The 21,447-nt window shown below is 50.2% G+C and overlaps 1 protein-coding gene across 6 annotated transcripts in view; it reads right to left on the reverse strand.

The window, feature by feature from the left end:
- Window positions 1–649: 649 nt before the first annotated feature.
- The window catches only part of LOC135213109 (transmembrane protein 94-like), a 137,509-nt gene continuing 116,711 nt past the window's right edge, over window positions 650–21,447 (reverse strand). For all 6 annotated transcript variants that reach the window (XM_064246994.1, XM_064246995.1, XM_064246993.1 and 3 more), the window contains 3 exons: window positions 8,053–8,146; window positions 1,403–1,570; window positions 650–1,196 (listed from right to left, as the gene is read on the reverse strand). In XM_064246994.1, the coding sequence (XP_064103064.1) occupies window positions 1,124–1,196; window positions 1,403–1,570; window positions 8,053–8,146 (335 nt within the window). In that variant the 3' untranslated portion in view covers window positions 650–1,123. The remainder of the gene's footprint in view (window positions 1,197–1,402; window positions 1,571–8,052; window positions 8,147–21,447) is intronic.

A 21,447-nucleotide genomic window follows, 5' to 3' on the forward strand; every position in this document is an offset into this window, starting at 1 on the left:
TCCCAGTCTGTTTTGCCAAAGCCAGAAGGAACAGACAGAATCTTGTCAGTAAAATATCTTTGAAGCCTGACCCTGGGGCTCCCAAGTTAGGTTACAAAGGACAAGGAGTAAATCCTACTTGTGAGATGAAATTTCCTGATGCAAGAAAAACTTCAAAACTCCTCATAAGTATAGATAACATCAAATGGAGTGATCTGCACCCTTTCAGTGTGAAGGCCTGGCTGGGACAGGACTGATATTAGCCTTTCACTGCAAGAGACTGAGAGGAGTTTGTCTTAATGAAGGTGGATGAGGAAGTCTGCAATCTACTGAACAGATGCTTGGATTCATATTTTTTCCATATTTGGCACAAAAAAGAAAAAAAAAAAAATCAGAAAAGCCCGTTATAAAGAAAGACATGGCAAGTATTCAATAGAGTTGAGTGCAGTGAGACATCATCATCACTGCAGCAAAAGAAAAAGGGGCTAGTGGCAGAAGGTATCAAGTTCAACGACCATTTCAGCTAGTACTATAGAAAGGGTGATGGTTCATATTTCTGTAGGAATGACGTCAGCTCAGTGACACCATACAGTTCACTCGAACAATAGCTACACTTTTAAAAATTCCATTACATACACTGAAATAATGTGGGAGATAATGCACTATAAACTTCTGTATCACAACCTTTTTAATGGCAATCAGTTCCATTACATCACATGAATGTGTTTAGATAACTTGGTTACTGTACAATATAAACATTTTTGCATAATAAAAATAAATTTCATAACATTGATTATTAAAATATTGCAATATTCAATGCAACAACAGCTGAATACAATATAATTCATCATGGACTTAAAAGCATATATTTATATTAAAATGTTCATTCTTATACTTAAGACGAAAATTATGACTATCTCGGTAAAAAATGTTATCATTTTTCTTCTATTCTCTAGATATACATAACACTGTTATTCATACATATACACAATATATACATATTTCATATCTTACACAAACACTTTCAGATCGGCTGTGAATTCTCATCGTGTGAAAAGTACACTTAGTAATACGTACGTATCCTAGAGCAGCCGTAAGACACCGACATCTACATTGTACTGAATTTGAGGTGCTGGTGAATTTTTTAGAAAGGAGAATTCATACCTAACTTCGTCCCAAATTCAAGTCTCGCTCTCTTCTGGTATCGGACGTTCACCCTGCAAACAGAAGCAGCTTTTAATTTTTTCCTAAATAATTATGTGATTTTCAAGTGATATTCATTTTCAAATGCAAGCTATCTTTACAAAGCTAGCTCTCTCCAAAATTCTTTTTCAAATTTCAAATGCAGAAAAACTTTTATATCCATTCAAAAGACAAACAACACTATACCTATAAAAAGAATAAATCAATCACCACTACATACCTTATTTCACGTCTTTTTATGAGCTCGTTTATGGGGATCAATATAATCGGCCAGACAAACGCAATCGACCACAGCCATACAGGGATATCGGCCAAAGAAGGTCCTGCAGTCTCTGAGGATGAATGCAGGGATATGGATATGCTCCCGTATACAATCTGTAGGACCAACCTGAAATGATTGGAATAATTATAATTTCAAGTATATGACTAAGTGCTCTTTTGCGCCAAAGATTTTGTAAGATATCAGCCGGTGTCTGAATGCACTCCAAACAGATGTCTTCTTGCAAGTTAATTTTGAATTATACTGTATGTTCTGTCAAGCATAAAAACTTGATTACAGATGATCTCACAAGAATTAATTTTTTTAATTACAGATTTAGTGTTAAATTTTTATCAGATAATTAATAGTTACATTATACATATCAAAAAGGTAGGTTTATCATAAAATACTAACATGGTGATATTACCAAACACTAGAATAACAGTACTAATCACATATAACCAACCTACAAAAAAAAACTACAGCATTTTTATACCAGCATTCTCATCAGTCGTCCATCACTGTCACATTCATGTATGTGTTCGTGAACCTTGACATAAGATTTGTTCATATCGTGAACAAACCTTCGGTCTTAACAATAGGATGGATAATATCTAGCGCATAGCTGTATCCGGTTAAAAAACAGATGAAAGCTCGAATCTTGTGATATCTGGCAACGCATGCGTAGATTGGGTGAAGAATGGTCAAAGACCATTCACTTAGGCCAACGCGCCAGTCTTTTCTTAACCACCTGGGCAAGTGTAGTGGTTAACCTCTCTTGGCCTTGACCCAGTTCATTGCCCGTTTCGCTTGAGTTTAGTGTGTTTGCTGATATTATGGCTTCTGCTCCTTCTCGCCCTCGTCAACGTGTGTGCCCCGGAATTCCAGGTTTTCCGTGTTCTCGTTTTTTGGCATCACGTAGCAGGTGCCATTCTAATTTTTGTACTAGTACAACGAATCCTTGCACAGAATGCCGGGCATGGCCTAAAGAGCAGTGGAAGTCGTTTTATAGCAAGAGAGAGCATCGGAGGGTTTCAACTCTTCCCGATGCTTTGTCTCCTGCAGTATCCAACCCCCATAGTAGTGTTGTTCCTGTGTCTCCTTCCTTTTCTTCCAATGATTCATCGCTGGAAGTATCGGGAGGCCACCAGGCTGACTTTTGTAATGTCGCCCCTTCTTCTTCAGGAGTTAACTTGATTCCCAGGAAGGGGGAGGCATTTTTCATCATTCTCATTTATTCCAGTGTTGGAGGCGACCAAGATGGCGGCGATTTGGAAGACGCTTGGGCTAGGGGGTACCCCGTCCTTGGAGGGGTTGCTAGCGCACTTTATGGAGGCTCACTAGCCCCCCTCCTCAGACATACCAGACCATCCCCCTTCCTCCCAGCCTCGTCTTCATAGGTTAGCCGAGGTCAGCCTTCTTGTATTGCTCCGCCAGTGACTTGCCGCTTCTTCGAGTCGGAGGGCAACTGTGGTGTCAGCCCCGTTGATGACGTCACAGGATCTGTCGTCGTGTATTCCTCCGCCAGTGACATCCGATTCCCCTTCACACCGAGGGGAAGCAGTGACGTCATCACCACTTGTGACGTCACTCCCATTCGTCTCCTCTGCACTGCCTCTCTCAGTCGTGACGTCATCTCTGCCACCCAGTTCGCTACATCTCCCTTCCATGTCATCGAAGCCTTCACTTGCAGATCAGTCTAAGGTTATATGCCAGGCAGTGCTTAAGAGGTTGGACTCTGTTTTGGATGATAAGTTGGCTGCCTTGTCGGTTGAGAGGATTGGAAGGAAACGCGTTGCTTTGTCCCCAACTCCTGCGAAGAGATCGCAAAAGAAACCAGTGCCGTTTTCGTCTCCCTCTTCCCCCTCTATGCCACGTCGGCGTCTCAGGTATTGGAAGGCTAAGGACTTTGCTCTTTCTTTGCCTAAGAGGGAGGAGCAACGCGGGCATTTTCTCAAGTGTTGGTGTTTGTTCTGACGCCGTATACTTACCCCGAACTACTTATAGGAGAATCCTGGATGTCAATCCGGTACCGACCAGAAAAAACTGGTTATTCCCTCCTGACCCCCAGCCAGGTATGCCCCAGGGTCGAAGCTCACGACCTCTGACCTGCAGTCCTTTCCCAGTCGCTGAAGCGTTTACAAGCTCCAGCTCGTCGTCCGTTTACCGACCCGTTTCCATTGTTTTCCTTGTGTGTGCCGCGTGTGTGTAGTTTTTGTGTTTCTTATAGAAGCCTCTTCACAACGGCGTTGTCCAGGTCCGGAGGACAGGACCTGTGGGTCTTTCCTTTTGCCTGTTAAGATTGATCCCCATACTTTGTGTAATAAGTGTCGGGGTCGCCATTGTTCGCGAGAAGCTACATGTGGTGAGTGCGTTGCGTGGTCGGATCATCAATGGGATCTGGCTGCTACTAAGCGCGAAAAGAAGCCTCATGCTTCAACCAAGAAGGCTTCCTTGGAGGATCCATGGAGTAGGAGCACGAGCAGTGGCCAGGGAGGCCCTTCGGCGTCACCTGCTCCCTCTCAGGGTTCCCCGGAAGGCCTTCGGGAGTGTTGCCCCGTCCCCTCCCAGCGAGGGGACCTAGGTGAGTCCATTGCCGGGTCTCCGCAAATGGCGAGACCCGAGGAGTCTGTGATGAGAGGTGTTCAGGCAGACAATTCTTCTTTTTTACAGGAGTGCTGGGCGCGTAGTGGCCTGCGGAGCGCACCTTCCATGGATGTGTTTGTTGTGGCGCTACGCATCACCAAAAGCTCGCTGCCAGCCGCGTAGTGCGCCGCTCAGTCCCCCTGGGATCCCTGTGCGCTCCCAGCAGCCTCCCCGGAAGTGGGGGATCGTCCAGGTAGATGCCGGGAGACGATGGATTCTTCGGGTGTCCACCCCATCCCCTGGTCGGGCACTCCCCATATGCCAGATAGGTCCTCCTAAGGTCCCCCTAAGGGAGGAGTCGTTCCCGTTGCGGGGCCCCTCCTTTCTCCCCAACGGGACAGAGGCTCTTGCTGGCAGGGGGAGCTCCCAGGGGGAAACCCTCCCCGGTCGCTCTTGCTCAGATCACTCCACCCGCTCCTCCCGCTCACCCCAGGAGGAGTCGCCGCAGAAGAGACAGGAGGAGAGGCGAATCTTCAGAAGGGAGATCGTCATCGGGCGGTTCCACATACTGGTATTCGAGGAGGAGAGCCGGATCTTCAGAAGGGAGATCGTTGTCGGGTGGTTCCGCATACAGGTATTCGAGGAGACGTTACCGTTCCAGGAGGAGATACTACGGGAGGAGTCAAGGGCGTTCGTTCTCCTTCTCCCTGGCACATAGGTCCAGTTCTCATCATCGTAGCTGGGACGGCAGGGGTCGGAGTAGGAGCTACTGTCGCTGGGACTACTTGCAACGTAGACGTGATTGCTCATGGACCTCCCGGTCCCTGCGATTGGTTCCTGAGCGTGCTGCTCCTTTGAGGTCTCCCTGAGTGGGGGGCCTCCCCCCTCCCAGGGCTGTCCCCTTGCGGCTCCTGCTGACTGGGCTCCGTTCGGTTCAAGACCTTCGCTCCCGCCGCTCCCTCCCGTCACGAAGGAGGAGCGGAGCACGCCACTCCAGCGGCCCCCCGGCGGGGGGAGGTGGCCCATGACAGCCTTTCCAAGGTTGGGGGAGGGCACTTTGCCCTCGGGGGTGCCTCAGTTACCAGTAAAAGGTGCCTGTTTGGTCCGACAACCCACTCCTCCCCGGTACCCACATCTGGTGGCGGGGCCGGCCACAGCAAGAGAAGACCTAGAGGAGGACGCCCTCGTGCTTAGCAGTCTGCAGAACTCCCTGGAGGTCCAAGGGGCCATGGACGAAGGAGCGACATTCCGTAGGGTCCTCGGGATTATCTGGGCGCAGAACGGTTTGGCAGAACCTCCTGCCCCCCAACTCCAGGAGAGACTTGGCGTTAGATCGCCTTTTGGGAAGGAAAGTAGAGTCCAAACCTTCCCTATTCCTTCCCCAGGCCCTCTACTCAGCCGAGGCACTTGTACAAGTGGAGGAGGTGGTGGCAGGACCCAAGAATTCCCCGAGGGCCCTGGGATCCCTGAAGCTTCTTCCAGCTGCCATAGCCAGGCAGAGGAAGCTATAGGCGCCGGAGGGCATGAGTCTAGCTCCTAAGACGGTACAAGGTCCCCTCACGGCCCTCTTGCCAGGCTGTTTGGGGGATAGGTTGTTGATGGGCCCCGTGACATTCTCCCAGCAGGAAGTCATGGCGATGAAGTCCACAGCGTGGACCTCCATTCATGTGGTGTCGTGGTTGGACCACTGGACGGGGGCGGTCACCTCCTTCGCCAGAAATAACGATCTGCAGGACGAGAAAGAGTTGGTCTCCTTGGGATGGACTAGACCTCTACGCCTTTCCCCCCTTCGGGATCCTCAGGCAGGTCCTCAATTACCTCCGAACCTCCAAAGCAACGGTCATGACCCTTGTTGCCCCCAGGTGGCCCGACAGGGACTAGTTCCCGGACCTCCTGGAGATGTCCATTCAAGAGCCCTGGGAACTTCCCCGAAGGCCAGACCTTCTAAGACAGCTCCACTGAGAAGTTCCACAAGGGCCTGGAAGTCGTCTGCAGCGGTTTGCCAAGCAAAGTGGAAGCTCTTTGGGGCATGGTACAAGGGGCAGAACCTGGACTCCCTACGGGCCAAGATTCCCTACGTCGCTGAGTTCCTTGTCCATCTGAGGGATGAAAAGGGGCTCCATCGCGGCCATCAAAAGTGTAAGGGCGGCCTTGAGCCAGGTCTCCTATCACAGAGGGGTAGAACTGGGGAGCTCGAAGGACATCTCCCTACTCAATAGGGGATTCGAACAGACATGCCCGTTCAGGGTCCCTATCGGTCCCTTGATGGGATGTGGCAAGAGTCCTGGACTCTCTGAAAAAGCCCCCCTTCGAGCCACTCAAGGATATTGTGGACCGAAAGCTCACACTCAAGACGGTCTTCCTCTTGGCTTTATCATCCGCCAAGAGGGTGGGGGAGCTTCATGGGCTCTCCTACCAGGTATCCCATTCAAGGGGGTGGAGTGAACTAACCTTCAAATTCGTGCCGTCCTTCGTAGCCAAAACCCAGAACCCGTCAGTAGTCTACGAGCAGTTTGTGGAGTTCTCCATTCCAGCCCTTCCTAAGTCTGAAGATCCCAAGGACCTGCTCCTCTGCCCGGTCAGGGCAGTGAGAAAATATCTCGGCAGGACGGAAGGTCTCTGCCCCAGTATTCAAAATCTTTTCGTTTCGACCGGGCAACAGAAGGGGAGCAGTGGCGAAGAACACCATCTCCTGGTTAAGAGAGACAATCAGGAGGGCCTACGAGGGAGCGGGGCTGGTCCCCCCACAAGGTGCGAAGCCCCAAGAATATGGCCGTCGCCCAGATCCTGAGGGCGGGGGTGTGGAAGCGTCAGTCCACCTTTACAGCCCATTACCTCAAAGATTGTACGAGGAGGTCCCTTGACGCCTTTGAGATAGGGTCGGTTGTGGTGGGCCAACAGAGGATCTAGCCTAGCCTAGGGGGGGTATACGTTGCATGTATGTGTGTGTATATGTGGTATTCCCATCCTCTGTAACCTACCCTGCTCCACTTCCCCCTTCCACAACGTAATTGGCAGAATTCCTCAAATCTTCAGGTGAGTCTATGGGAGGATTATTTGACTTACAGACCTTTGTTTTACACTCGTGGGTTATTCCCTCCGTTGCCCACCAGTTGGGATTGCATCCAAATGGCAAGGGGACCCCTAGCTCTGCCCTAATTCGGCAGAATGGGTCTCCTCCCCCTTCTGGCCTGAAGGGGGGGTGACCTCTTCCTGGTAAGGACTCTTCCTTCCCTAGACACTTCAGCCTCCTAAGGATTAAGTCTCCTATAAGTAGTTCAGGCTAAGTATACGGCGTCGGCACAAATCACAAATTTTAAGTAATTTGTATTTTTCCTAGCTATACTTACCCTGAACGACAAAATTTTTATGCCCTCCCACCCATCCCTGTGCATCTGAGGGCAGGAGCTCTAGGGGCGTGGAAAGGACAGCAGGTCAGAGGTCGTGAGCTTTGACCCTGGGGCATACCTAGCTGGGGGTCAGGAGGGAATAACTAGTTTTTTCTGGTCGGTACCGGATTGACATCCAGGATTCTCCTATAAGTAGTTCGGGGTAAGTATAGCTAGGAAAATTACAAATTACTTGAAATTTGTGATATCTTCCCTTGTGCAATCTGCAGCGGCTGCTTCGTCCTCTGCATCAAATCACGGGCGTGTTGCAACTTCCCCTGTCCGTGCACATTGCGAGCGTGTTGCAACCTCCCCTGTCCATGAACATCGCGAGTGTGTTGCAACCTCCCCTGTCCATGAACATCGCGAGTGTGTTGCAACCTCCCCTGTCCATGCACATGATGCAAGTGCTCCTTCTCCAAGACCTATTCGTCGCCGTAAGGATCTCAAGGTGCCTGTCAAGAGGTCAAAGTTGGTGAGCGCGGAGTTGGTGCAGCAGAGTGTTTGCCTGCCCCTCTCACTGGTGCTTCCGAGTTCGATTCTGGAGGATTCTCCTTCAATCTCGAGTGTTCGGGATTCCTCTCCAACTCACGTTAAACAATTTACTCTGTAGTCTCAAAAACCTATTATACTTACACTACAAAAATACTAGCTGCCCACCACTTGTTGGTTAAAGGATTCCTCTTCCAGAGCTGGTACATCCGATGAACAAAGGACACAGAGATCATACCTGGAAAGTCGGATGAAAAATATGACATTTATGCAATTTATATTAAATTTTTATATTTCATTTAAGCTTTGTATTGTAGCCTTCACTTTATGGTACTGTACACTGAAAATCTCAAAAAAAAAAAAAAAAAAAAAAAAAAAAAAAAAAAAAAAAAAAAAAAAAAAAAAAAAAAAAAAAAAGTATTTCTCTAATTTTACAATTACAAAATGTGACAATTTTCCATTTAATAAACTTAAGGACCTTGAAAATAAGATTTTGTCTAAACTTTATTATGAAAAATCTATAGTATATTATTCTTTAAAGAAATAAAAGATCTTATTTTATCATCGCTTAATATAAAAATTTGTCGAAAATTGTATTTTTCCTAACTATACAAACCTGAGGTCCTTTAACAATAGGAAGGTACTTAGCGGCAGCTGAACCGGTTGTAAGCTTTGAACAAGGGGGTTCGGTAGTTAACTACTTGTCCGGCAGTTGGCGGTCAGCTCAACTGCGAGGAGAGGAGTCACTTTGCTTTAGGCCCAGGAAACGCAGAGTGAGGGGTGGCATGAGGTGGGACTATGTGTAAAGGACCTCAGGTTTGTATAGTTAGGAAAAATACAATTTTCGACAAATTGTTATTTGTTCCGATATGCATACAAACCCTTGGTCCTTTAACAATAGGAAGACTCACTTATTGGTGGGTGGAATCTGAGTCTTATGAACAGACTGGTGTTCGTCCTACCTTGGTTCGCTCCCTGGTCGTGAGAGCAGAGGGAGGGATCCTAGCCTCTGCCAACCTGATTGGGGTGTGCACCGCAGGATCAGTGGTCAGACTTCTGGACCAAATTTATAAGAGGGAAGCAAGCGTACCTCTTATAAATAGCAAAAACACAAGAACTAGTTCCTACTTCAAGAGCCAAAATGAAGTCAGGGGTTTGTCTCTTGTTGGCTTCCACTCCCCCCCCCCTTCTTTTTGGGGAGTGGTGGATAATTACTCCTATCCCTACTGAAAGGGATAGGATGGAGCTCAGTCGTGTAGCTTACCTGCATCTGCTTCCTGTTCAGCGTAGTGACCACCGCGGCCCTCTGCCCACTCGTCCATTCATGCAGTCACACAAGGATGCGGTGCTGTTCTGTCCGCTCGGGTGCTGGGTAGACTACACAACTTGTTGAGCAGCCACCATGGGTCCCAAGAAAAAAAAGTATCCAAGGACCTGTGGGTTATATCCCGAAGGTAGAAGGAAGTGAAGGTGGTCTGGTTGGCCCAAACCCCTGCCTTCAGAATCTGCGCCAGGGAGAAGTCTTCTTGCGGAACGCAAGGGTTGGACCAATACCTCTGACTTCGTGAGCTCTCGGTCAAAGGGTACGGGTGTCGTCACTACAATCCGTGTTGTACGCCCTCCTGATCACCTCACGCAGCCAGAAAGAAAGAAAGTGTGTTCTTGGAAACTTCTTTCTTGGTAACCCCGGTGCTAACAAAGAGGCGTCGACACTCAGGCCTGAGGTGTCCAGTTGTCTTCAGATAGCGCCGTAGCGCCCTCACAGGACAAAGCACCATCTCATCCGCATCATTATCAGTGAAGTCCTTCAGGAAGGGGATTGCGAAAGACTCGAACCGGTCGTCAGGGACCGAAGGATTCTGAGTCTTCGCTACGAAGTTTGGGACAAAATCGAGCGTCACGGATCCCCATCCCCTGGAATGCTTGACGTCGAAGGAAAGACCATGAAGTTCCCTACTCTCTTCGCCGATACCAGGGCCAGTAGGAAGAGGGTCTTGAGGGTCAGATCCCTGTCTGACGACTCTCGGAGTGGATTAAAGGGTCTTCGAGTCAAACTCCTAAGGACGAGAGTCACATCCAACCCCGGGGGCCTGAGTTCCCTGGGTGAGCAAGACCTCTCGAAGCTCATCAGGAGGGAGATCTCGAAGGAGGAGGAGATATCCACTCCTCGCAGTTTAAGGACTAGGGCTAAGGCAGCTCTGTATCCTTTAACTGCGGAGACAGAGAGGAGCTTCTCTCGGCAAAGAAACACAAGGAAATCCGCTACCTGCTGAATAGTGGCTCTGAGAAGAGAGAGTCTGAGGTACCCAGCCATCTGTTGCTGCGCTGCGCGAAAAGTCTCTCGCTCGCAAGAGATGGTGGATAACAGCCAGCCGTGAAGAGACAGGGACTCGACCGACCGGTGGTACCGTTCTATGTGTGGCTGGCACAGGAGGTTGTGCCGGGGGGGAATCTCTCTCAGTGCTTCAGCGAGCAGAGCCTGCAGGTTCGGGTACCAAACGGCTTGTGGCCATTTGGGCGCCACCAGGATCATCTGAATATTCTGGGTGATCAGCACCCTGCCGATCACCTTGCGAATCAGACAGAACGGGGGAAAGGCATATACGAAGAGATTGTCCCACGGGTGTTGAAGAGTGTCCTCTGCAGCTGCCCATGGGTCCGGCACAACCGAGTAGAAAAATGATATTGTTATGATACAATAAAGTTTGTTCATACTTACCTGGCAGATATATATATAGCTGTATTTTCTGAAGTCCGACAGAATTTAAAAAACTTCCGACACACGCAGTGGTCGGCCAGGTGGTTAGTACCCATTCCCGCCGCTGGGAGGCGGGTATCAGGAACCATTCCCATTTTCTATTCATAATTTTTATTTCCACTGTCCCCTGAGGGGAGGTGGGTGGGTACTTGATTATATATATCTGCCAGGTAAGTATGAACAAACTTTATTGTATCATAACAATATCATTTTGTTCATGAAACTTACCTGTCAGATATATATAGTATAGCTGAATCCCACCGTTGGAGGTGGGAAGGGACAGAATAGAAGGATTTTGGGAAACAAATGCATGCAGATGATTTACATCTTGGTTCCACCTGTTAGCATAGCTGACTTCGTGATTACTGTCACCCAAGTCTGCTTCTGCTTTACTAGAGTTGCCAGCGAGGTAGAGACCTATAAAGCTGGTGCACTCCAGATGATCTGTCAACGGGGGCGTGACCACAATGTGACTAGACCATATTGACCATACCATGAGGGCTAATAAGTAAAATAAATATATATATATAAATATATATATCACCACCTGACCAACCTAGCCAAAGTTAAGGTGTGTTAACTAAGGCTTAAGAGTTAAGAAGTCGCCGTTGTCGGCGACTCAACAACTAAATTAAGAGCTCTTCCTAACCATTTTCTACAGGATAGGATGAGTGGTACTTCTTGCCCACAAGATTGTGTCTGCAGACACGTATGGCCCTAGCGAGCAGCAGATCTCATATGCCATCTTCACATCTCGCAGGGAGTGTGAAGTGAACACAGAGTTGCTTCGCTAAAACATGGTACTCAGGATGTTGCTGAGTGCCATGCTCTGTTGAAATGCTTCCGAGGCCGCGCCCTCACCTCGTGAGCATTCAGATAAAAAGATTTCAAATCTTTGTGCAAACACAATGAAGGAGCATTTTGAAAGAACTCCTTAACACTAAAGCCAGGGTGTTCTTCGATATGGGCAAGTCTGGTCTTTTTCGGAACACTGCAGATTGCCCGAATGACTTCGACTTTCTTGAGTTTTATGTAGATAAAACTTGAGAGACCCGACAGGGCACAGAACTCTCTCTGGCTCCTGCCCACTAACTTGTGCCATCCTTGCTTCCAAGCTCCTGGCCCAAGGACAAAACGGGTTTCCATTCTTAGGCCACAACGAAAGGCTTAGAGAGCACACCGCTTTGTGTTCTCTAAAGCCAAAACTTGTGACGATGGCTTAAAATCTCACTAACCCTCTTTGTCGTATCTAGGGTGGTTAGAAGAAGGCCTTCCTGATCACATGCAAGAAGTTAACAGGTAGGAGAGGTTCGAATGCTTTGACATTAAGAACTTCAGACTACGTCTAAGTTCCATATTGAAAGCTTCGATCTGGACATGCACAGTCAGTCCGTCTGTACTAAAGTCAGGTGACCGACCAGTTGACCAGTCAGACGAATCAAGGACAGCAAGGCTGTACCCTGAAGACCATAAGTCACTATTCTTCGCTGAAGGATGAGTGTCTGGACTGCCTGGGCGATTCAACCTAAGCAAACCTTGGGGGGTGTATCAACGCAACCCAACGTCTTCAGCGAATCAACTCCTGACTCGAGCTTCTGGTGCCAGGAGAAAGGAGCGAGGAGCAAAAAGGCGATTCAGTCCCGAAGGAAGAATGCCTGACAGTCCAACCTGGTCTCATGTTACATGATCATCGGGGGTGTATAAACGCAACCGACTTCGTCAACAAGAAACTCAGGGCTACTATATGTCGCCTGATCTCGCACGAGTGTCTGACTCCGAGAAAACAGGTGAGACAAAAAGTAGATGGTGAGCAAGTTTCGAGATTCCACAGAACTCAAAGATCGTGAAGGCTTTGTTGTTTGACAGACGCAAATCTCTGAGCCCAAAGGCCGTCAACAACATATTTGCGTATTCTTTAATGGTTGTGACTGCCAGCTTATCCCATTCTTCAGACGGAAATGGAAGACGGTAATCTTATTCCTGTCAACATCTCGATAGTCTGAACGTAGTCAGACTCAGAGAGGTTATAGGTACCTTTCGAGTTAGAGTAGACCGACTCTCTCGGAAAAGGTCCTTGGAAAGTGAACTAGGAAGTATGTGACCTCTGTGAATCCAGGATCCTGAAGGCCAACATGGGGCGATCAGCGTCATTGTCGCTCCCTGTGACGTCATAAATCCTCTTATTACATTTCCTAAGCGATAGAAAAAGGGGAAAAAAGACTAAACATCCATCCCCGTTCAATATCATAGGATGGCGTTTAATGGTACCGATCCCGGATCGAGAATAAGGGAGCAGAGAAGAAGAAGCCTCTTCGTCCTCAACATATCGAAGAGAAGAATGAAAGGGCGTCCCTAAAGTCTCCACAACTCTCAACTTACTTCTAAAGAAAGATTCCACTCGGAAGTCAAAAGTTGCTGCCGTCGATCGAGATGATTCGTACGGACTTTTGCAATCCTGTAACGAACCTCTAGAGGATCGTTACATTCTACCGCCTGTTGTTATAATAGGCTCTTTCTCGTAAACTCGAGCAGGGACCGAGAGAAGATACTTCTTAAGATATGAGAGAGCTGTGGACCAAAAACTCGTTTCGAGGACTGGAGGGACGACCGAATTGCATTTACTTCTTCCAGATTAAGATCCAGGACATCTGAAACCCTATCCAGATGTCCGTCACCTTCTTTCTATCACCTCAGGTGATAGACGCACTGAGAGATGTTCAGAATCATTCCTAGATCTTGAATATTTCAGTTTCCCGGTAGGAAAAAAAACTGTGGTCTGAATTGCAGTCTATTCGGGGAAACAAACTTCTTCAGGAAGGAAATGGTCCCCAGCAAGCTCATCCATTCCCTCCCCGAGTATGCTTACTTCCCTAATAAGGCTGCGCTTTGCCTAAGCAGGAGAGCATATAAAAGTGCAATGTAGCGGTAGACTCGTAGTTCTATACCGTGCGGTAACGAGCACCGAAAGGATTAAGAGATAACTCTGTTGAACATAGTAAGGCAAAACGAATGCAAAGTTTATTCATTCACGTAAGAAATCCCCTCAATCTTAGGCTAAAGTCCGTGATTGTAGGACAGAGATAGAGTTAGTCAGTCAATCCCGCAGGAGAGACGTAACCGCCAGCACAGAGATACGGTTAGTCAGTCAATCCCGCAGGAGAGAGAGACGTAACCTACCGCGCATGGCCGCGCACGATCTGTTACTGGCTCGGTTGGACTGGACAGCAGCAGCCAGCAGCTTACAAACGTCGTCTCTCAAGCTGGTATATTTAAGCGAAACAGAAAACGCTAAATATATAGATGCGTTTGTGTCGTCAGAACACTACCATACAACGGTAAAAGATAAATCGGAAACTCCTGGAAGGCTGCAGGGAGTAACGATTAAATGTCCTTAAAATAATAGACAATAGACCTCTCGGTTGCCATCCGAAGAGGTAACTACAGCAAGCGTATATGACTTGAACCAACCAGTAGTAAAATAACGCAAGGCAAAATATTTTATTATATCACAATAAAGTTTGTTCATACTTACCTGGCAGACATATATATAGCTGAATTCAGAAATACAGCTACATACATATCTGACAGGCAAGTTTCATGAACAAAACTTAGAGAATCGAAGCAGACAGCTCAAGCTTCTTATGTTATTGGACATAAGCGTTCATTGACGTAGTCTACAAGTCTATTTCTTGTACGAGTCTGCGAATGACGAATGAGAGCTCTTCCGAACCTTGTCAATAAGAGCTTATTCGCTTACGCAATATCAAGTTAATGAGATGTTTGTCAATGAGAACTAACCCATTTACGGGACAAAGAGATATTTTGTCAATGAGGGGATACCCACTTACTTGACAAAATGATAGTATATTGTCAATGGGGGAAAGTCACTGAATTGACAAAAAGTAATCCAGGAAGTCGAGCATTATATTTTTCAGATTCCCGTCTCAAACGAGGACGGGGCAAGAATCCTGTTAAAGAGACAGGGCTTACGGCAGGTAGAACAACGATGTTCAATTCGGCAGCGTAGTCCCGACTAGAAACTAACAAAATCTATCATCTGAAAAACCCTTTCAGATGGGCTAAAAAGCTTGCAAAATTATCCTGGGTAGAGGAAGAAACTCTCCAACCAGCTTCCTCTCCTGTATCACAACTAATGCCTGCTAAAGCTTAAAATTTATTGGCAGTATGGCAAAGGAAGTCCTGTCTTGCGCTTTCCTGAAGAGCGTCCTTTTGATGAGTGCCTTTGCAAGAATCCTACTGAACGTCGCGGGGAGTCCGACGTGCAGGACGTCGAGCCTTTACATAACCCGTAACTGCCTTATCGCAAAGTCTTGACTGCGGCAGAGAAAACGAAATCTTCCCTTGAGCTTTCCTTAACTCCAACCACCTTTGCGAAAAGCAATATAATATTGACAGAGACCTCTTGAATTCACGAAACCCGAGGTCTTGCTGGGTTTCGAAGACGAAGTTGTCTGTTCACTTTAAGCTTCCTCCGAAGCACTGCTTACTTCACATTCTTGAGGCTCAAATCTTAAACAAGAGCTTGAAGAGTTCAACAGAAACGTTCAGCCAGGAGACAAACCTGGCGTGCGCTGGGCGTCCATTGGCGAGGATGCTCGGCGTCCTGGCGCGCGCTCGGCGTCCACTGGCGCGCGCCTGGCGTCCATCCGAGCGTCCCGTTCAAGCCGAGCGTCAAAAGAAGCGTGCAGAAAAGCGTCACGCTCCTGACAGGCGTCAAAACAAGCGAGAGAAACTGCCTTCTTTTTCATATTTCTCGGTGGAAAGACGTACACGTGATCAGGCGTCAGGCGACGTTCGCCTTCTTACTTCTCACTGAAATGCATAACGAGAGAGAGAGGGGACGTGAAGCGTCCTCTTCTATAAAGCTTCTATTTAGAGGGCGCGAGTCCTTCCGAGAGCTCCAACCCCTGCACGGGGAGGACGCCTCGGAGGACGAAAAGCAATCCTTCGAGATTCGTGCACGTGCACGATCTTCCGCAGCCTGGGAAGCGTCAACAGGTCCTACCGAAGGGACGTCAGATCGATGTGGGTTCCCCGTAACCCTCCTTCGGCTTTCGACATGCCCTCTCCCTGGTCCTGGGAGTCCGACAGAGGTCCAGGCCTAGAGGCGTTATGGGGCGGATCTGACATTCCCTCCTGACGAGAGAGAGGACGTGAAGCGTCCTCTTCTCTAAAGCTTCTTAGAGGGCGCGAGTCCTTCTGAGAGCTCCAACCCTTGCGCGGGGAGGACGCCTCGGAGGACGAGAAGCAATCCAAGGATTCGTGCACGTGCATGAACTTTGGCAGTCTGGGGATTTTCATCAGAAACTGCCGAAGGCACGCCAGATCGGTGGGGGTTCCTCGTAACCCTCCTTCGGCTTTCGACATGCCCTCTCCCTGTGGTCCTGGGAGTCCGACAGAGGTCTAGACCTAGAGGCGTTATAAGGCCGATCTGACGCACCCTCCACTACACAAGAGGCACTGTCACTGCACTTAGCCACTTCACTATTGCTCTCTAAAGCAAGCACTTTCGATTGTAAGTTACGAATCGAAAGAGTATAAGAGAAAGGGCAATAACCTCTACAGACACTGTTTTAGGGCCCGAAGGCAACATTACAGGGTTAGGAGTAACAATAACAGAAGTAGCACTCTTCACAACAATGAAGGAGAGCGATCACCTCTCGCAGACATATTCATAACCCGTAGGCCATACTATAGGGTTAGGCAAAATAAAGTCTACAGGAAGGTTAGCAGGTTCACTACCCTGACTTTTGTTTACTGATTAATTGCGTACATACGAATCATACTTTTTCCTTACGGAATTAGACATGTTTACTGATTAATTGCGTACATACGAATCATAATTTTTCCTTACGGAATTAGACATGTTTACTGATTAATTGCGTACATACGAATCATACGTCTTCCTTACGGAATAGACAAAGTCTCACACTCCTTACATGACAAATCTCAACAAAGAAGCAAGACCCATACCCCTCGTGCATACCAAGTGCGGATCTACCAAAGCTTTCGGTAGCCACACCCTATCTTGCAGACAACCCCCTCTGAAACTAGCCTAACTAGATTCAGATATCTTATGCAAAAATTAATCAAATTCAAATCAATTTAAGATAGCGTATGCCTAGCAACAAATCCAAGTAAATAAATCAAAAGACAATTAGGATACTTAGCGGCAATGAAGTTTCCAAAATCCTAAGACGGAGGTACTGAAAACAGGTGTTTTCAGCACCGGCGACAGAAAAATTATGAATAGAAAATGGGAATGGTTCCTGATACCCGTCTCCCAGCGGCGGGAATGGGTACTAACCACCTGGCCGACCACTGCGTGTGTCGGAAGTTTTTTAAATTCTGTCGGACTTCAGAAAATACAGCTATATATATATCTGACAGGTAAGTTTCATGAACAAACCTGGAGTTTTCTGTTGTGCCGGGTGGCGAACAGATCTATGACTGGACGCCCCACAGGTTGAAGAGCCTTTCCACCACGTCTGGGTGAAGGGGCCCTCAGTTCCTATCACCTGATCCCGACAGCTGAGCTTGTCGGCTACGACATTCCTCTTGCCTGGAATGTAGCGGGCTGACAGCTCTACTGAGTGTGCCACAGCCCACTCGTGCACCTGCAACGTCAACTGATGCAACAGGCGGGACACTAGGCCCCCGTTTGTTGATGTACGCCACTACCATGGTGTTGTCGCTCATCAACACCACTGAGTGTCCGACAGACGATCTTGGAACTCTTGGAGAGTGAGGAATGCTGCCTTGAGCTCCAGGACGTTGATGTGAAGGTGCCTGTCGTGATGGTTTCACACACCCGCAGCCTGCAACTCCTCGGTCGATGCGTCGGGGGGGGGGGGGGGAGAGTGCGAAGAGGCACTCCTCTTACGAGGTTCCCGTCGCCCAGCCACCAGGCTAGGTCCTGCCTCACCTCCTCCGTGAGGGACACGGGGAAGAAAGGTGGGCCTCTTGCCTGTGACCAACACTCCTTTGGTCTCCACTGAAGAGACCGCACGTGAAGACGCCCGTGAGGGACTAGCTTCTCGAGAGATGACAGGTAACCGATCACGACTTGCCACTGCTGAGCTGGCTGCTCCTGTAGGGACAGGAACCATACTGCTGTCTCCCTGAACCTACTGATCCGAGAATCTGTGGGGAAGACTCGCCCTGCTACCATGTTGATCAGCATGCCCAGGTACTTCATCCTCGGCTTGGTCTCGAGATCTGACTTCTCGTAATTCACTATGATCCCCAGATCGCGGCAGAATTCGAGTCGTCAATCCCTGTCCTGTAGCAACTGTGAGCGGGAGCTCGCCAGGACCAACCAATTGTCGAAATACCTCAGAAGACGTATCCCTACCGAGTGGGCCGAAGCCGACACCAGCGTGAACACTCGTGTGAACACCTGTGGGGCAGTTGAGAGACCGAAACAAAGTGCCCTGAATTGGTACACCGTCCCATCTAGGATGAAGCGGAGGTACTTCCTGGAGGATTGATGGATGGGTATCTGGAAATATGCGTCCTTCAGATCCACAGAAAGCATGAAGTCGTTCTCCCTGATGGAATCGAGCACTGACCGTGCCGTTTTCATCGTGAACCGAGTCTGGCAAACGAATCGGTTCAAGGGAGAGAGATCTATCACTGGGCGCCAGCCCCCCCAAGGACTTTTCCACCAGGAAAAGTCGACTGTAGAAGCCCGGTGACTGATCCCACACAATCTCCACAGCACGTTTGCTCAGCATGGCTTCTACTTCCTGCCGAAGCACCACGTCTTTGGCCGAACCAGGAACATACGTCTACTGATGGACCGGGTTGGAGGTGAGGGGTGACCGAGACTCGAAGGGTAGTAAATATCCCTCCCGAAGGACATTCACTATCCAGGTCTCTGCTCCGAAGCACTGCCATGTTGCCCAATGGCTCGCCAGGCACCCCCCACTTCTGGCAGGTGAGGGGGAATGCCGTCCCTAGCGTTTCCCTCCTCTCTTCGACTTCTTCCCAGTTCCTCCTCGAGAGGAGGCGGCCTGGGAGGAGGGCTGGTTACGGTCACTCCTTACCGAAGAAGTCGAAGGCAGAGTCTTTCCTCTCGGCTTCGACGAGGCAATCATCTTAGCCGCAGAAGAAGCGCTAGCTAAACTCTTGGGCTTAGCCGCAGTCGTTCGAGGTTGCCCAACCACCTTCAAGACTGCCTGGTGGACTAAACGGTCACTCTCGTCAGTGTGCTGCTGTTCCACCGCAGTGTCCACCATCTCTCTGGGGAAGAGAGAGGAGGAACGCCGCACCGGTCCGTTTCGAAGACCCAAGGCCGCCTCTCACCCAGCCGCCCTGGTCACTCGGGTGAGGACAGCGTCCCTACGCCTCAGAACCAAGTTGGCCCACAGGTTAGCCATCTGGTGGACCAGGTAGGAGATGGCCCTACCTCCAGACTGGCACAGTCTCACGAAAGCCGGGTCCTCTTCAGGAGTGATGTTTCCCGAGTAGGCCGCGGCTTTAGACACTGAGAGGGACCACAGGTCTAGCCATGAGACTGCTTGGAATGCTGCCATAACAGCAGATTCCAAGGCAAGTGCCTCTTGCTGCGAGAACCAGAGGTTCTCTGACAGGAACTGCTGCAGACACACCCCCGGAGTTAGCCTAGCTAATTCCGGGTTAACCTGTTTGAGCGGCAGAGGGTCCTCCGAAGGCACGTAGAAGCGCCTCTTTCACGGTAGAGGTGGGGGAAGGAGCTTGGTCGGCTTGCCAGACCGAAGCGAACCCTCCTGTCCAGAGATGAGAGCGTCCACTTGGCTAAGCACACTGTTGGCCAAGGCTGATCACGGCAGACCCACTGTCGTCCTGGGTTCCTTTTTGGGTCTCCAGAACGACTCCAAACCCGATGTAGGCTCGGAGGGTGGGAGCGGCGATCCTTTCCCAAGGTCGTTGTGCTGACGGATCAGCACAAAAACCTCGATGAACAACCTCTGGATCTCAGGAGAACGCCTCCCGAGACCCTCCTCCTTCCAGAGGAGAAACCACAACAAATCCCTCATGGTCTCCTCCTGCCACTTGCGCGTACAATCTGGTTGGTCCTAGGACCGTGCCAGGTTCATAGGGCATTGTGGCGGGATCGCGATCACTCCTGGTCGCCTCGCTCTTCCCGGTGTAGCCCGAGGAAGTTGAAGGGATAGGAGAGGTAGACCTGACGCTCCCCCCTCACCAACCGGCAGAAACGGTGTGCTGGGGGGGCTGCAGGCAATGGTGATCGAGCTGCAGGCCTGGTCGAGCGGTTCTCACGGGGAGAGCAGCTGGACCGAGAACAGTGGCGATGGTCCCCAGCGTCAGGAGAGCTGCTGCTGGTCACCCTCTACGCCCGGTCCCGGTAGGAGCGGCGGTCAGGGGACCGGCAGAGTCCGCTGTCGCGGTGGGAGCGAGACCTGTCCTCACGGCGCGTCACGCCACTTAGACCAGCCGAGGCTGGTACAGGCGACCGCTTCCTTGCCTCAGCCCGCGACCGGTCTGGGACCGTCGCGTCAACCCTGAGTACCGGCGGATCACTGCAAGAGCGATCGCCGGTCTGGTGGGAGTCGCCTGGACGACTCCCGCCAGTCTTCCGCTCCGTGCCTGGATCCTGGTGTCGAGCGGACTCGGATGCCTGGGTCTTGGCTGCACAGTCACCCGCAGGTGACCGTACACTCGGTACCTCTCACGAGCGAGAGGCCGAGACGGTACCCGGAGCCGAGGCAGAACCTCTGGTGCCAGGTGAGGAGGTACCGGTGTTAGCCGGCGCTCCTGCGGTCCCCGTCTTCTTCTTCCTTGCAGAAGGAGAGATGGCCCCCGTTCCTGAAGGAACAGGAGGACCAGCGGAAGCCCCAACAGTCCCACCGGAGTGGAACGGACCCTTAGAAGTCTCAGAGCGAGCCTTCTTAGGGGGGGGAGGAGGCAACCTCCTTCTTCTTCAGCTGTGGGGCCTTAGAAGATGAAGGGGAAGCGGCAGCAGACAACGAAGACGACGATGAAGACGATGACGACACCTTCCTCAGGACTACCATCAGGTCTTCCATCCAGGACGGAGCCGGGGCAGTTGCCGAAGCAACAGGGCCCGACTGCACCTGTCCGAAAGGACCTGGGGTGGGAGCAGCAACACCACGGGCAGGAACAACGGCGGCAGGAACTGGCACTGGAAATGGAGCGGCAGGCAGGTCAGGAACAGGAGGTAGGGCAGGAAGCAGCGGCATCCTCTGTACTGGAGGCAGGTCCAGGGGAGAGCTCTTGGGACACCGGAAGTCAGGGGCTGGAGCAAGAGCGGCAAACCCAGGCGGCGGCGACAAGGCAAACCTCTTCACCTCCGGCAGCGGCGCCTGCACAGCAGCAGTCGGGGTAAACATGGCTACGTGCTGGGTGTACACCAGGTGAGGCGGAGCAGCGTAGCCAGGCGTGGACACAATCGCAGTTGTCGTGGTGGTCGGGCCGTGAGTTACTGGCATGGTCCCTCTCGCTAGATGACTCAGCAGCCCCTACACACTCGGCGTCCCCTGGAGCCCCAGCGAGTACCAGGCCCGGCCGAGATCGTCCTCCGTGGCAAGCAAGTCTGAGGAAGGAAATGGGCTAGTAAGAGGGGGGGGGGGGGGGGGTCTCTCCTTGCCTGGGTGGGGACAGATCCCACCCCGAGCGAACAGACAATCCCGAATACAACTGGACATCGGGGTACCTAGCCCCATCCTCCATGCTCGACTGATCGAGAGAGGAGAAGGAGCGAGATAAACCCCCCCCCCAAAGGGGAAGGAGCCATA

The sequence above is a fragment of the Macrobrachium nipponense genome, chromosome 42 (assembly GCF_015104395.2).
Source record: "Macrobrachium nipponense isolate FS-2020 chromosome 42, ASM1510439v2, whole genome shotgun sequence".
Taxonomy (NCBI): Eukaryota; Metazoa; Arthropoda; class Malacostraca; order Decapoda; family Palaemonidae; genus Macrobrachium; species Macrobrachium nipponense.